This window comes from Zeus faber (genome assembly GCF_960531495.2).
Source record: "Zeus faber genome assembly, chromosome: 17".
In the NCBI taxonomy this organism is placed as follows: Eukaryota; Metazoa; Chordata; class Actinopteri; order Zeiformes; family Zeidae; genus Zeus; species Zeus faber.
Window position 1 is genome coordinate 20,408,628 of NC_137204.1, and position 14,494 is coordinate 20,423,121.

Here is a 14,494-nt window from a genome sequence, read left to right on the forward strand (position 1 = left end):
AAATTAGATATTAGCATCATGTTAGTTATTAGCATCATGTTAGATGTTCTGGTACTTCAAAAAGATTAAGTATAGTAATGTGATGGAGGCTAAAGCTCCTGTTGAATTTGACGAGAACCCGGCGTGTGGCGCAATATGATACTTTACGAACCTTTATTTTTACAAATTCCCTATCCCGTCGGTTAACAGTTTTCTTTTTCTCCGGTGCGATAAGTACAAGAAGACACGATGCCCAAAGGCCATGTGCATCGATGTCGTTCTACTCGTCGGATCAGATTTGTCCTCCACTGCCCCCTGGTGGAGTCAGGCGTAGTACCTCCGCCCTTCTTACAACCGCACCTTGCGTCGGCGGGTCACAGGCGTTACCGTTCACCTTTGGACACTTATCAAGTAGGGTACGCGTCGACCCTGAATTATTACCCAGATTCAGACGAGACGGTCAACGCCATTGCCTGGCTGCATGCTAACCGTGTTAGCTCGGTGTGAGGGTGCAGCGGGAACTCGTCTGAAGTTAGGAAAAATACACCTTCCGGCGTCTCAAAAGCGGAGTTATTGGAGTGTGTTTATAATTGGAAAAAAAACAAAAACAAACAAACAAAAAAAAAACCCCACCCAAATAATTAAAAACATAAAATTGGGATCCAATTTTGTTTGAGCTTCACCTGCGCGGAGTGCTGCGGTCGCGGTGAGCTTGTCGTTGAGTCTCAGCTCGGTGGCGCTGGCGGGTTGCCAGTTCCGTCGGCCGGGTTTGCTCGTCGTGGGGCCGTGTGTGTAGCTTTTCTTTGCTTATATATTTACTTCTTGTTGCTTTATATATTTAATATCCTGTTCTCTTGTTGATTTATTTTTTTTCTATCGTTATTCTTCACATTTTGTTTTGCATATGGAGTTTCCTCCTCACCGCACCGCACCGCACCGCACTCACAACACCGCATTCTGACCGACGTTAACCCGAAAGAGAACCGCACGTCCCCTCCTAACCACCAGGGGGCCGCACCGAAACCCTGGGTCGGTCCGTCCGGTCCGGGCGACGCTACCAGCGGGCAGTGGAAGCGGCGGCTGTCCGTGCCATGCCAGACCCCGCAGCGCAGGTCCACGAACCCCGTCTATTCCCATGTTTTTAACCATGTTCCCCGTGAGAGTGTCCGTCCCGTCGTTCCGCGCGGAGAACAGCTCCATTGAGAAGGGATACACGGTAAGACGAACCGCCGTGCTCTGACCCATGAGCCTCGGTTCATCTGAGCCGCTGGTGAGCTGTTCGATATGGTCCCGGTTCGACGGAGCCCCATGTTTGTTTCTGCTATAATATTAATAATATAGTAATATTTAACTGGACATGGGAATAAACCTGAAATAAAAATAGAAACCTGGTGTTTGTCTATTAGAACCTGACAAACGACACTTATGTTTCATTAAACATCTACGTTCTCGAGTATTATTTAGCATTAATTATTATTATTTTCTAATAAATATTTGACAATATCAAACATATTATTTTAAATATATAATAGCTATTATTAATAATAATAATTAATAATAAAGCAAATATATAAACGTGTTCATTACACAATTTATTGAAATTTTAAATACAGTATATACACTTTATATATATTAATATATCACAATGTTTTTTATTATAATGATGTTTTTGGGCATTTTGACCTGTCTCTCGAGGGGAACAGTAAGCACAATAATGCTATAGTTGTCGGCTATGGGTGTCATGTCTCTTTTCATCAGCAAATTCGCTGAAGCAAGAGGATGTCGTCATAGGAATTCAAACTGATCACTTTTTGCCACGTGAGCCACCAGATGTTTCCTCTTATTGAAATGGCTGACGTACGCGCTTGACAGCAATTCCCATCATGATGACTAACTTGACAAGTTTTTAGCGTGCTTTTCAACCCGCTAAAAATAGGCGATTGATACCTTTCCCGTTGCCAGGGGAAATGCCGTTGGTTTTTTTCTGGTGCCTCACGTTCGACGTCACGAACACATCGGAAAAGGGCCGTGTCATGGTTTCCAGTGCGACTGGGAACAAAACAGTAGAGGAGACTGCAACTTAAACAAACAACGACATAAAAATTGGAAAAAAGTATTTTGAGCCGTTCAAAAGAATCGCATCATTCATGAACGACCCAACACTACAGTAGAGCGTGCTGCTGGTGCTCCATGCTCCACCAAGGCAGCGGGGAGTGGGGACCGGTGCTGTGGTCTCTGCTGTGGTCCCCATGGTGTGATCCCCACACTCACAACATTTCATGGTCCTGTATGCTGAAAAAAAAGTCAATATTTTCAGATTTTGGATTCAAAATGGGATATGAAATGATGGATTGATACACGGATATTCCTGTCTATTTATGCGCCAGCGCACAGAATTTCAATGCACGTTGCATTTTACGGGTAAAGGGGCCAAAATTAGCGGATCGACCCGGGGGTCCTGTTCATATCAGAGCCGATTGAAGGTGGAGCCGATTTAAACCAGAGTCTATTGCCGGGTCATTTGACCCGGGACTGAGACCCAGGTTTTTCCTTTTTCCCACTGGTGACGAATGCCGATTTTTAGCGGCTGTTACAGGGTTTTTGGTGCGGTGGGAAAGGGGTATAAATATATCGGATTTATTGTGCCGTTTGGAGAATCTGTTCATTTTATTTTTATCCCTACAGGTCTTTAAAATTGAAGTTCTAATGAATGGAAGGCAACATACTGTTGAGAAACGCTACAGTGAATTTCATACCCTCCATAAAATGGTAAGCTGTGGCCCATCATATGTATTATGAATGTTAATTGGAATTTTTTGTTGCCAGACAAGATTTAACAGTATATAGTTGGCAGTGTATGTTTGCGGCTCCTCCAAATCCCTTAATGTCTCTGGATGAATGGTTCTAGCTGAAGAAGAGCATAAAGCCTCCAGAGATGCCGTCTAAACATGTGAGGAACTGGGTTCCCAAAGTGCTGGAGCAGAGGAGACACGGCCTCGAACTCTATTTACAGGTATAACACGGAGCTCCCTCACCTCAGCTTAAAGAAATCCTACTCCATTTTGATGTTCCTCGTTATTTTCTACGAGTGCTGACGTACGAGTGCTGAATATTTATTTCCCCTTGATCCACCCTTCATCGGGTTTGGGATAGATTGTCCTTTGGCGATGCTCCAGGTATTTTGGAGGTGAATGGAGCCAAACTTCATGTCCAAACATAATCCTCTGTGGACTTAAATCACACATAATATCACAGAGTTTGGTGGGGTGTTGTTTAATAAATTCAATGTGGAAAGTAAGTATTCTCAGAAATGTATTTATTGCTGCAATTATATTGTATTATATTATGTAGATAAGTTATACATTCATCTTAGGAGTAATAATGGAAGTGATTTATTTCCACTATGTATTATGTTTAAGCACTTTTAGAGCTGAATGAAGTTTGGATTATGTCATTTCCATTTTAAATGGTGCATCGCAAGCTGTCCATGTGAAAATAATTTTTATTGATGTCATGTCGTTGTGATTTGCGACCCCTTCGTACGTCACATGGGGCCTCAGTAGAATTAGAGCATTAGTGTAAAAAATAAACAAATAAAAGAAGAATTTAAATGAGACTAATATTACTAAGAAAAGTAAAATTGGTATGTTGTGTGTTTCGGGCTGCTGCTCCAATCCCGTCTCTCCTTCTCGACCCACCCCACCCCATATCTGCTCTCCATATCTGAGTTGATCCTGACACGACGAGATATTAAACCTGCTTGATGTCTCTCCGGCGTCTTCGAGTGCTGGCGAGCAGTCGGATCGCGTTGTGAGCAGTTCACACCACACGCTCGTCGCTCACGGGAGCGCGCTATGATTTGCCTCCGATCTGGGGCTTTGCTCAGCGATCTCGAAAAACCTGTCGACGGGTGGAAAATCTGGCTAAAATCGCGTGGTCTGAACTCGGCATTAAAATAAAGAGGAATTGAAACCAACTGTCCGTAAAAAAACTGCAGACGGGGGATATTATTTAAGGTATTTAAAAAATATTTTCTTTAAAAAAAGGTTTGTGGTAGGTTCAGTGTAGGCTGCGCTACGCGGTCCTCTGCTCGTTTCTCCAAACAAAACCAATGCAAGTGTTTTTATTGGAGTTGTATTATTAGTGTTTTATTTTATTTTCCGAAATTTCCTCATTGAATTAAAAAATTAATAAATAAAAAAATCCCTGTGCGGTGTCTTCCACAAGCTTGAAGCACGGCCAAGAAAAGTCTGAACAAACTTCTAAATTAGGCCATGTCGATCTAATTTGAGTGAGGATTCAGCAACTGGATTGCTTATTTCTCGCCTCATATTTGTTCAGGAACAGATTTTGGCGGGCCGATAAGGTGAAATAAGTGAAAGTTTTAGTACTTTCAAACAGTTCTGGAGTGGGCTTGGGGAGCAGCAGCTCATTTTCATTTAAAGCGGCACACACTGAAACAGACTGTCAGGAACAGGAGGGGTTTTGAGGCACGTTAGAATGGTTAGAATGCATAATCCAAAGAGTGGTATTTTCAACAAAAAAAACCTTCAAAGACGTGTTGGGGAACCTCAGAGACCCATTGAGAGAGAGACCTGTTGAAAAGAAGTATAATAGGTCCACTTTCAGAAAGAAAAATGTAGACAGGATCAAGCATAATGTACTTGTACTTATTATCTTACCAAATCAGATGTGGTTTTTGGTACACTTTTTCTTTATATCTGTATTAATAAAAAATAGTGTATAGACAGAGAAAATGTGATGCCTCAGAACAAAATCCATGCAGAATTGTAGATGTGTTTGTTTTCTTCTGCTTCACACATGATAAAGTACCTCACAATTTGCTTCTGTTTGTCTGTTGTGCGCAGACTATAATTATGGAGAACGAGGTTCTTCCAAAGATATTCCTGGATTTCCTAAATATACGGCATTTCCCCTCGGTGCCAAAAACGGAAAGCTGTGGGTGAGTTTGAACTATTGGCCTTTCCGTACAACAGCAGCGCAGGGTAGCAGTTTACAGAATTTTGCAAAATGAGTCGTGCGTCCTGACGTCTCCTTTCTTCCTGTAAGGTCATTTGAAACCGAATCGGAGGAATTGAGGTGAGCCTTGTTTTACTATGTGTTGTTTGAGATTTTGAGTCTTGACTCCATTTTAGTCTCTCGCGTGATTTTAAGAATCGGATCTTTCTCAGCCAACTTCTCCAAATTCCTTCGCCATATGAATTGCCTAATTTGCTCGCAGCCTCCTGAGCTATGACCCCGGGTCGGACGGTCGTAATAGGCTAAAATAGACCTCTCCTGAATCTTTGCAGTAAACTTTCACACCAGCCAGTCATGCTTTTCCTGAGGGACCCCTACCTGCTCCCATCTACCCACGGTAAGAGAGCCAAAATGTAGATTGTTCAGTTTTAAAACAAAACAAATATGTAATTTCATCACTACATATAAAACTGCACAATTTTTATATTTTTTTTTTAACGGAAGGTGTATGCTTTTATAAGGCTTTTTTTTTTTTTTTTTTCTGTCTTATTTCTCACTTTTAGATACGTTTTCCAATGTGGTGATAGAGGGTGTGATACACGGCGTGTTCTACCCGGACCTTCAACCGAGGTAGAGGTGGAGCTTTTCTGACAGCTGAGGTGGAGCTTTTCTCCGCCGGGGGAAAAAAAAAGGGACGCTTCGGAACTTCTTCTCCTTTTAACTCTGCTTTTTCTGTCTCCGTGACCGTCCTCCATGATAACACTCACAGAACTAAACGCTAAAAAGTAGGAAAAATAAGGCTCTTCAATTGTATGGAAATATTTTCTTGAAATGGCCCTCCTTAATGGTCCCGGCATTTTTCCAATATTCACTAATATAAATTACACTTGAGGCATTCAGATGAAATTATATTTACCTGTTCCAGCTTTTATTCACATTATACCAAATTCCAAAATATCTGTCGATTATCTTTCGAATGCTCCCATAGGATGATTTAGGGAAAAACTGCTTTGCAGATTAAAAATAAATCAACATTTTGTAGATCAGGCTAAACCCCCTGGCAGAAAAAGATGTGTTTTATAAAAGACATTATTATCAACCTTTCTAATACAAAAAAAAGTATCTAAATTCCCAACAGGCTAAAAGCATCATTAGATTTATGTATTTATTGCATATGCATAATAATCCATAAGGAAGACAAGGCTAGATAACATTTACTGAGGGTTCGCTTAAAGAAATAAAGATGATTCTTATCAGTGATGATTCAAAACATCTGATGCCTCTAACGTCTCCTTTTCAATTTCGGCAGAATCTTAAGAGGTTTTAAGTAAATAAACGGACGGAGCAATATCTTTTAATACACAGAAGCGAGACATGGTGCTGACAGGAGGGTGAACATGCGGACGTCTCTCTACGAAAGGGTTTTGAACGAAAGGCAGGGGCCGATGGGGAAAATCCTATTTAAACAGAAAATATGCTACTTTGAATTACTCTCTTCTTTAGGATCTATGTGCCAGATTGACGTCGAAACCGAGATAAAAAAGGAGTCGAGTTTTTAGTCAATATTCTTCTAATCGCCAGCGTACGTTGACTCCCAACTGCTGACCTCACGTCAACTAATGTTTGTATATTGTGCAATTGTGTTGAGTTTTTGCTATTTTAATCAAAAAAAAAAATATATATATATATATATATATATATATATATATAAATGAGGATCATGCTGAGTTTCAAATGTGTATATGAGGGGAACGGGTGCTGTATGAACTCATACAGTATCATTGCTAAGGGCCAGCATTTTAACTATGGTATCAATGTTACATTTGAGATAATGGTAGTTTTTTCAAATTGCAGCAACCTCTTATTAAGAATGATATTGAAGTTTGGGATTTGAAAATGAGGAAAAACCTTGGAAAGGTGTTTGTTTTTTTTTTGAATTTTTTAAGGGATCACTGGTAAAACACGTGAAATACATCCTAATGATGTCACGGTGCTGTTTCCTGTTAGATATTCACGCAGGCGTAACCGACAGACATTATAAACCCTCGCAACATCAGAGTATCCGTGTTTGGTGGCATAATGTTTTGCACTTACCGTTGCGGTGGAAATTTGACTTTGTTTTTTTTGTTGATTTCAAGGGACATTAACAAATCATTTCACTCAATATTGCTAAATTTTTTAATGTTAATGTCCGACAGGTCAGGCACTACCCTGGAGATGACCTCGTATAGTCACATTTATAGTTTATTTATACTGTGTAAACTGTCAGATCTGTGTGTTATGACTATGTAATTATCACTCGTGCCATAATGACACCCTAATGAACTACACTGTGGATTGTACTGTAGCACTTTAGAAAGGGCAATCTGTAAATATTAAGACTGACACCAATAAAGGACATTAATTCCATAACGCTTCGCCTCAAACGCAATCAATTCTAATTGAACTTGAGGTCATGACTGGCCAATTACCTGGCTCCATGTGTGCTCTTTTTGCTTGATCAGAGAGAGGCGTAAATCATAAACAGAATTTTATTTCACATTTGTATCCTTAAAAAATAAAATAAAATCCCTCAATGGTGGTCATCTACATTTGTTTCACATTTTCATAGAATCAGTTTTTGTCGAGCATAGTGTCTTTGCCTTACAACAGAAGTTGTGAATTCAAAATGTATGACTACATGGTTTAGCTGTAAAATATCAAATACTTGAACCAATAAACAACCACAGGTTTGTGGTTTGCAATATTTTCTGGAATGAACATATAAACAACTTGAATATGCTTTTTTTTTATGCTTTTGCTTCGGCATTGCTAGTAGACACTTGTCTATTCACGAGTTCAAATCCATCAACATATGTAAATAAAAATAATACAATTAAAATGGAAAAATAAACAAATTATCACCGAGCAGCGTATGTGTCCAGGATAGCAGTAACAGTCCAGTAGTGATCCTACACACTTTGTTGATTTACTTGCACATTCCTCCAACACTGGCAGGCACTTGCACAGGGCATCCTCACTCCTAAGTCCTCAATCCTAGCAACTGAAAAGTCGCTCTAAAGTTCCCCGTGCCCGGCCTCGCTTTTTGTGTGCTCGTCCTGGTTGTCTTCCGTCTGAGGCGCCTTCATGTTGGCGAAGGCCACTTCCTGTCTCAGCTGCTCTACAGGGGGGAGGCCCATGGCCAGGTTCCGCAGGGCGATGGCCGTCATCAGGAATCTTAAAGATAGAGGGAGAATACATTTCGGTACAAGTCCCAGACGTGTAGCAAAAGCGGAAGGTGCGTCTCATAGGTTGTTGGAGTCACTTACGCCCTCCTCAGCATGAAGTACTTTTTCACAGCGAAGCGGTTCAGCCGCTCCAACACGTTTGCCTCCCGGCGTTTTTTCACCTCCTTAATGCGGCGCTGCCTTTTCAGGAAGAGCCGGACGACTGGGTCGGTGGCGTTGACCTCCGACCCCTCGTCGTCGGCGCCGACGATCGGCTGCAGCTCCGGGGGGAGCGGCTCGGTCTCTGCGGGGATCAGACCGCGGTTTAGGTGGTTCCCACCCCAGCACAGACGCCTCGGTGCGATGCGTTGTCACTCAACGCGACGCATCGGCGGAGAAATATTCTATTTGCCATGTTTGGTTGCTTGGTGTCGGGGGGGATTCACCTGTTCCGTTACGAACCCGCTCTTGGAGCTCAAACAGCTTCGTGAAGTTTTCCTGCAGCGCCGCCTCTGTGGTGTTGACGTAGATGTACATGTAGCAGGAGGGCTCCGCGGACACCGTGTACACCTTGTGGTAGGCCCCGGCAGGAAGCTGCGAAAACACAGGCGACAGTCAACGACCGCGGCGGGAAAACTGAAGCGCCGTGATATCGGGGGGGGCGGCGCGAGGCCCGTGCCGCCGTACCTTCATCTGCTGACCCGGCTGCAGCGTGTAGTTCTTTTTCTCCTCTGTGATCTCAACGTTTACGTTCCCCTGGAGCACTTGAACACTAGTGTTGCCCAAATCCTCACTCACATAGTTTTCTAAGTGAAGACCTGAATATGGGGGGGGGGGGCAATTTGTGTTAATGGCATCGCTTAAAAGATGTAGGTTTGAAAGCACGGCACCGGGTTCAACGCATCAAAACGGCGACGCAAGGACAAGGGAAGGATGTGCGACCTGGGAAATCGGCGATGAAGACTATCTCCGTCTGGTTGTCCAGGGTTCCTTCAATCTCCTGGAACTTGGTCCTCCACGGGGAGAGATCGACCAGCAGGGGCATGAGCCACGGGTTGGGCCGGAACGGCGACCACTCCGCCTCCACGATGTCCACGCGGGGGTCGAAGATCCTGGCGGGGGACGGCAAATCGTTCGAGACATGAGACGGCCGCGCGAGCGATTCACCAAATTCAAAATGTACCGCGTTTCCGGAATCCGGGGGCTTCACCTCTGCTGGAAGCGCTCGTTGATGGAAACCCAGATGTCAAAGTATATTTCGGGCTCGGAGATATTGTAGTGAGGCAGGTGGTGGCTGAGGCAGGAGGCGTACTGCTTCAACATGTCGCCGTGGTCCTTCCAGCGCCGACTCTGGGTGAAAACCTGCGCGGACAAGAGATTCATGAAACGACATAATGAACTTTGAGCCCCCCCCCCTCAAAAAAAAGTCTAAACCCTGCTTCATATGGGTTTCGCTTTAAAGGGTTGCAGCGCAGACAGCAAAAAAAAAAAATCGTGATTTTTACCAACCGATGTTTAGCTCACCCCAGGGTTTAGATATCCAACTTCCCCTGTTCGTCCGTCTTTGTAGGTGATCTTCACATGCTGGTGACTGCGGGAGTGAACCATCATGTCCCATGAATACCCGTACAGGCCGTTTGTCCAGTTGTTATAACCCTGGATTAAAAAGGAGTCACAATATAATTAAAGCAACATTACAGAACATCAACTACTAAAACATATGCTGTTTTCTCTGCACTACTCCTGAAATACATGTGAAAGTAAATTACTAGTTAAATATTATTTATGAATGATTTAATTTATGTCCAAATATGGAAATCACTAAATAAATCACGGTGTCCAGCCCCAGAACCCCTACACACACACACAGGATTTTTTTTTAAGGAAGTAATTTTGATTGTATTTTAAGGAAGTAATTGAGTGTGACTGCTATCTCTGCAGCCAACAGTTTAACCATATATATATTGTTATGTTTTTATTGTGGCTGTTTAAATCCTTAATCACAATTCTAATATTTCACTGGTCCATTTTAACTCAGGTAAATTAAACGCAGATGAAATCTACGGTTAGTTTCTACTTCTAGTCTCCAACAAAAATCGACCTGAGCTTGTGTTTGCTGTAGGCCCACCACTATGTTGACGCTGATTGAGCAACATTGCTAATCTGGTGAGTCAGGCGGAAAACAAAGGCATTTTGCTGACAAACAACAAAAAACAACCGAGGTGGATAAAACGCTTATGTAACTTAATTACATAACTAAAACAAATGTAAAATATATACACACAAACAATTACACTGCACCCACCTTTGTAATGAAGTGGGAGTAAGGTAAGAAGAATTGCTCGGCCACATACAGTAAGGTAAACACAGCCGCCAGCTTGTGTTTGAACCTCGTTTTGGAGGCTTTGGCTGCGGCTGAGGCCTCCTGGCGTTCCGTGCCGGATCTCGGGGTAATTTCGGGGTAAATACAAGAAGCGCTGGGCTGAACGTCTGTGCACGTCAGGGGGAGGATTGAGCTGAGGAATGCGGGGAAGCGGGAGAAGAGTCTTCGAGGCCAGTCGGGGTAGCAGAAGAGCGGACTGGTGGCCAACATTGTGTAGGAAAACATTCCTGTGGAGGATTAAAAAAAAAAGTATTCCAACAGAAAGGGTGTTTATACATCGACTATGATTCGATTCTACGAATAGAATGCACTGAATATTTTGCGTTTTTTTTTTTTTTTTTTTTATAAATCGAGCATGACCATTAATAAATGAACAAGCTCTTACCGATGCTGAAGAGTTGAGAGTTCATACAGTGGAAATAGGAAACAAGGAAAATGCCGAAAGGTCTTGTGACGTCAAAGAAGAGCAAATATCCTGCCGTGAGATCGAGGAAGAGGCCGCCCCCGTGCACCACCAGAAGATTCACCAATTCCACCGGCAAGATCACTCTGAGGGGAAAGATGGGGTTGAACAGGGTCGTATTGAGTGAATATAGTGATGGCTATTATAGTATAGTCTATAATTTATTATTTGACACATTGATTATTTGAGAATTCTTTGGCTTAGTTGAAGACTAATAATGTAAGACCAATAATTCAAAGGAAATTATGTTTGAAAACAATTTGCTTAGGAACGACATTGTGATCCTTCAAGATCTAAACGGATGACCGAAAACGGAACTTGAGCACAACATTTCATTATTTTTGTTAAATGCATTTTGTTCTGTTTTTTTTCCTTTGCCTTCTCTTAATGTAAAGAACTTTGAATTGCATGTTGTGTATGAAAGGATCTATAAGAATAAATGTTATTTTTATAATTATTATCATCACTCACTTGAAAGGATCAAAAAGCCAATGGTGTGCCAGATATGACATGGAGTATCCCTCCACCCAGTCAGCGTCCAGTTTCTTGATTCCAGCGAGGAAATATACAATGAATATCTGTAAGGAAGAGTGAACGTAGTCATAATTTGAACATACTGATTTGATCATGTTGATATTACACAACACGACCTCAGCAGGAAGTCCAAAAACCACTAACCTGCACTCTCAAGAGCGTGTAATTCCACAACGGCACGTGGGCATTTCTTTTCGCGGGGTTACGCAAACCGTCGATTGACCTGTGAATGTAAAGACATGCCACACATCAGGAAGCTGCTCCTTCATTTACAACCAAGAATAATATGATCGTGCAAAGATTTTTTTATTTTTTAATTGCATCTTACCAATATCTGTTGGCATCCATGAGCGTGAGCTGGAATCCGATAAGGCCATAAAGATAAGAGTGGTTGTTCCATGCCGTTTTGTCCAAAAAGAAGACGTACCAATAAGATGATATGAACATGAGGCAGGAAAGACGATGAAAACACCCCAACATGATTCCCACGGCACCTTTAACAAAAAAGGGGAAAACATATTTTACTCTGTTTTAGTTTTATGTAACACAACAGCTTATAAGGAGAGAACACAGATACTGAAAAAGCAATACCTAATATTGAATCAACCTGAGAATTCAAATAGTTGATAGTACAGTCTTAATATTTAAATAGAAAAAACAGCATGAAAGTTCATTCTATTTTGCAAGTGGTGCTTGGAATTTGGAAAGCTCGCCTCCTCAAAACAAATAAAAATGATGATGAAATAACACTCGTCTTGCCAACATTGATGGCCGTCACACTAAGGCGTTGCACTACCTCCAAGAAAATGGTTGGGTTATATTTAAAAATGGCAAAGGACCTATACACACCACCTGCCTTGAAACAAAAAAAAACACCTAGGGGAGATGCTGAACCCTATCTTCCAAATGAACAGCTTGGGTAAAAAAATTGAGAAACAAAATGTACAACATAACCTTAAACTTAACCCACCAAAGAACATCACCACATAGATCAGGTACATCCAATCCATTGGCAGCGGCTGTAAGAAATTGAAGAGGGGGAAGCGACATACGGGCGCGCCGTCCAGGTACTTGTAGTCCAGGTGACTGAGGCCACGCTCCTGGGTGATGTCTATGGCCATCAGCATGCCTGAGCGGGGAGACACAGGCTTTTGTAGGCGCACACACACCGTGCACAACACAAACCGCACTGGCTCAAATAACCTGGCCATTTTGACCGACGACGATGCCGGTGCAATCCGACGCCTGCGTCTTGACAATCCCATTTAAAATCGGCCATCTTACCAAACAGGAAACGGAAAATGCCCAGGGACGCGGGGTCAGTGGGGCGGTTGAGAAGGCGCACCAGGTTTGGCCAGGTGCAGAGGTCCTCCTTCTTGAAGCCAAAGAGACGCTCCATCCTGCCTCCCGATGGCTGCTTCTCCACTGGAGGAGGTGCATCGTCTGCTGGAGATTGTTTCCCTCCAGCGGTGCTGGCAGCTCTTGGCTCGACAAAAGGAGCACCTAGCGTTGTAGGAAAAGTTAACACGAGTGCATGAAAAACTGCAGTGTTAGAGCAACTCGCATCAAAACAATACGCAATAATAATAATAATAAATATAGCTGCAGGCAGCAATACACAGGGTCCAGGTTAGTCGCGTTAGATACAAATTACAGTTTTCCAATTCCCGTAAAACACACCATCCTCGCATCGACACTAATTACAAATTTTTGAGGTTCCCATGGAACATAGCCTCAGTTTGTGCTGTTCCTCATCTTTACATCACCATTACTAGTAAAACAAGTTACAATTTTCAGAGTTTCCTTTGAATGCAGCATCGGCTCCTGCTGCCCGCCGTCTCGAACCAGTGCAAATTCCTGCGTGAAGCAACCACTACAGACCAATTGAGTCTACACCATTGGTCTATTACCATTGGTCCATTGGTTTATTACATTTCACTGCATATATGTATGGAAGTATGTATATGTATGTGACAAATAAAAATCTTGATTCTTGAATCTTGAATCTTGAACCGCGCACCTCGCCAGATGAGAATGCTGCCCCAGAGACAACCTGTACATATATAACAAATTGGATGACGTTACAAAGCGCCCCGCTCCACAAACTAATCACGGTACAACACGGTGCCGAATGTAGACCAATGTGGATGTCTGGAACGCCCCAGTTCCAACGAGACCTCCACTCTGTCAGTGGGTTCAGCGGTTGCCGTGCACCAGACACTTTTAGCCCAAACAAAGAAAAATAATAATAAAACCCGAACAAAAACAATACGGGTTCCAGCCTTGCGGGCTAGACCCCTGATAAAGTAATACAAATGTATACAATTAAAAAAGGCCATATTCAATAAAACTAGAAATGAACGTGATGGGTTCCAGTGTCAAAAATAATACGTCGCGAAACAACGCCAGCTCCATGCAGCGTATCATTGCTAATAACAACCCACCTGCCACGGCCTCGCTTGCCTCCATGAAACCAGAGTGGTTTCCAGTATCTGTGTGATTTCACGCTTGCAGGACACGGACTGCACCGCTGCCTGGCCCCCGTCGAGTCCCCCGGGTCACAAAAGAGTAGGTGGACACGCTACGTGTCACGGTCCACGCAGGACGGCGAGGACTGGCGAGGACCCGCACGGGAGAGGAATGTTGCAGAAAGCTCGTCGCCGATTGGCCAGTTCCCCCACTGGCCGCGCCTTCCAAAGGGCAACAACAAACGATGCGTTCGAGTAGACGCCGGAAATCAGTAATTCCGCGTGCCGGATGCCTTTTTTTTGTTGGTTTTTCATTTCTTTCTGGAAATATGTGGGGTTTTTTTTTTGTTTTTTTTATCATTGCTAGTGTTTAGTACATTTGTTTCGTTGGCGAAATAACCATTTTCATTTATTTAAAGTCATGCCAAATCAAACAAATTTATTTAAATATATATCCGTTCTGGACGCAGTATTTCGACAA

At 42.8% G+C, this 14,494-nt stretch overlaps 2 protein-coding genes across 2 annotated transcripts; one reads left to right on the top strand and one right to left on the bottom strand.

Moving 5' to 3' along the window:
• The first annotated feature begins 1,027 nt into the window (after positions 1-1,027).
• Positions 1,028-7,335, top strand: snx24 (sorting nexin 24). The gene is made up of 7 exons (XM_080017270.1): positions 1,028-1,195; positions 2,665-2,748; positions 2,888-2,992; positions 4,848-4,942; positions 5,050-5,079; positions 5,292-5,356; positions 5,523-7,335. The coding sequence occupies exons 1-7, from the start codon at positions 1,115-1,117 to the stop codon at positions 5,591-5,593; spliced, it is 531 nt and encodes a 176-aa protein (XP_079873396.1). The 5' UTR covers positions 1,028-1,114; the 3' UTR covers positions 5,594-7,335.
• Positions 7,336-7,504: 169 nt separating this feature from the next.
• On the bottom strand, positions 7,505-14,103 carry ggcx (gamma-glutamyl carboxylase). Its single transcript, XM_080017269.1, has 15 exons — positions 13,990-14,103; positions 12,830-13,048; positions 12,516-12,674; positions 11,874-12,039; positions 11,690-11,768; positions 11,483-11,589; positions 10,934-11,097; positions 10,471-10,775; positions 9,690-9,821; positions 9,376-9,527; positions 9,108-9,277; positions 8,853-8,983; positions 8,612-8,759; positions 8,268-8,469; positions 7,505-8,175 (listed from the first exon to the last, which is right to left on the bottom strand). Exons 1-15 carry the CDS (start codon positions 14,012-14,014, stop codon positions 8,016-8,018), a joined length of 2,319 nt encoding a protein of 772 aa, XP_079873395.1. The 5' UTR covers positions 14,015-14,103; the 3' UTR covers positions 7,505-8,015.
• Positions 14,104-14,494: the final 391 nt, after the last annotated feature.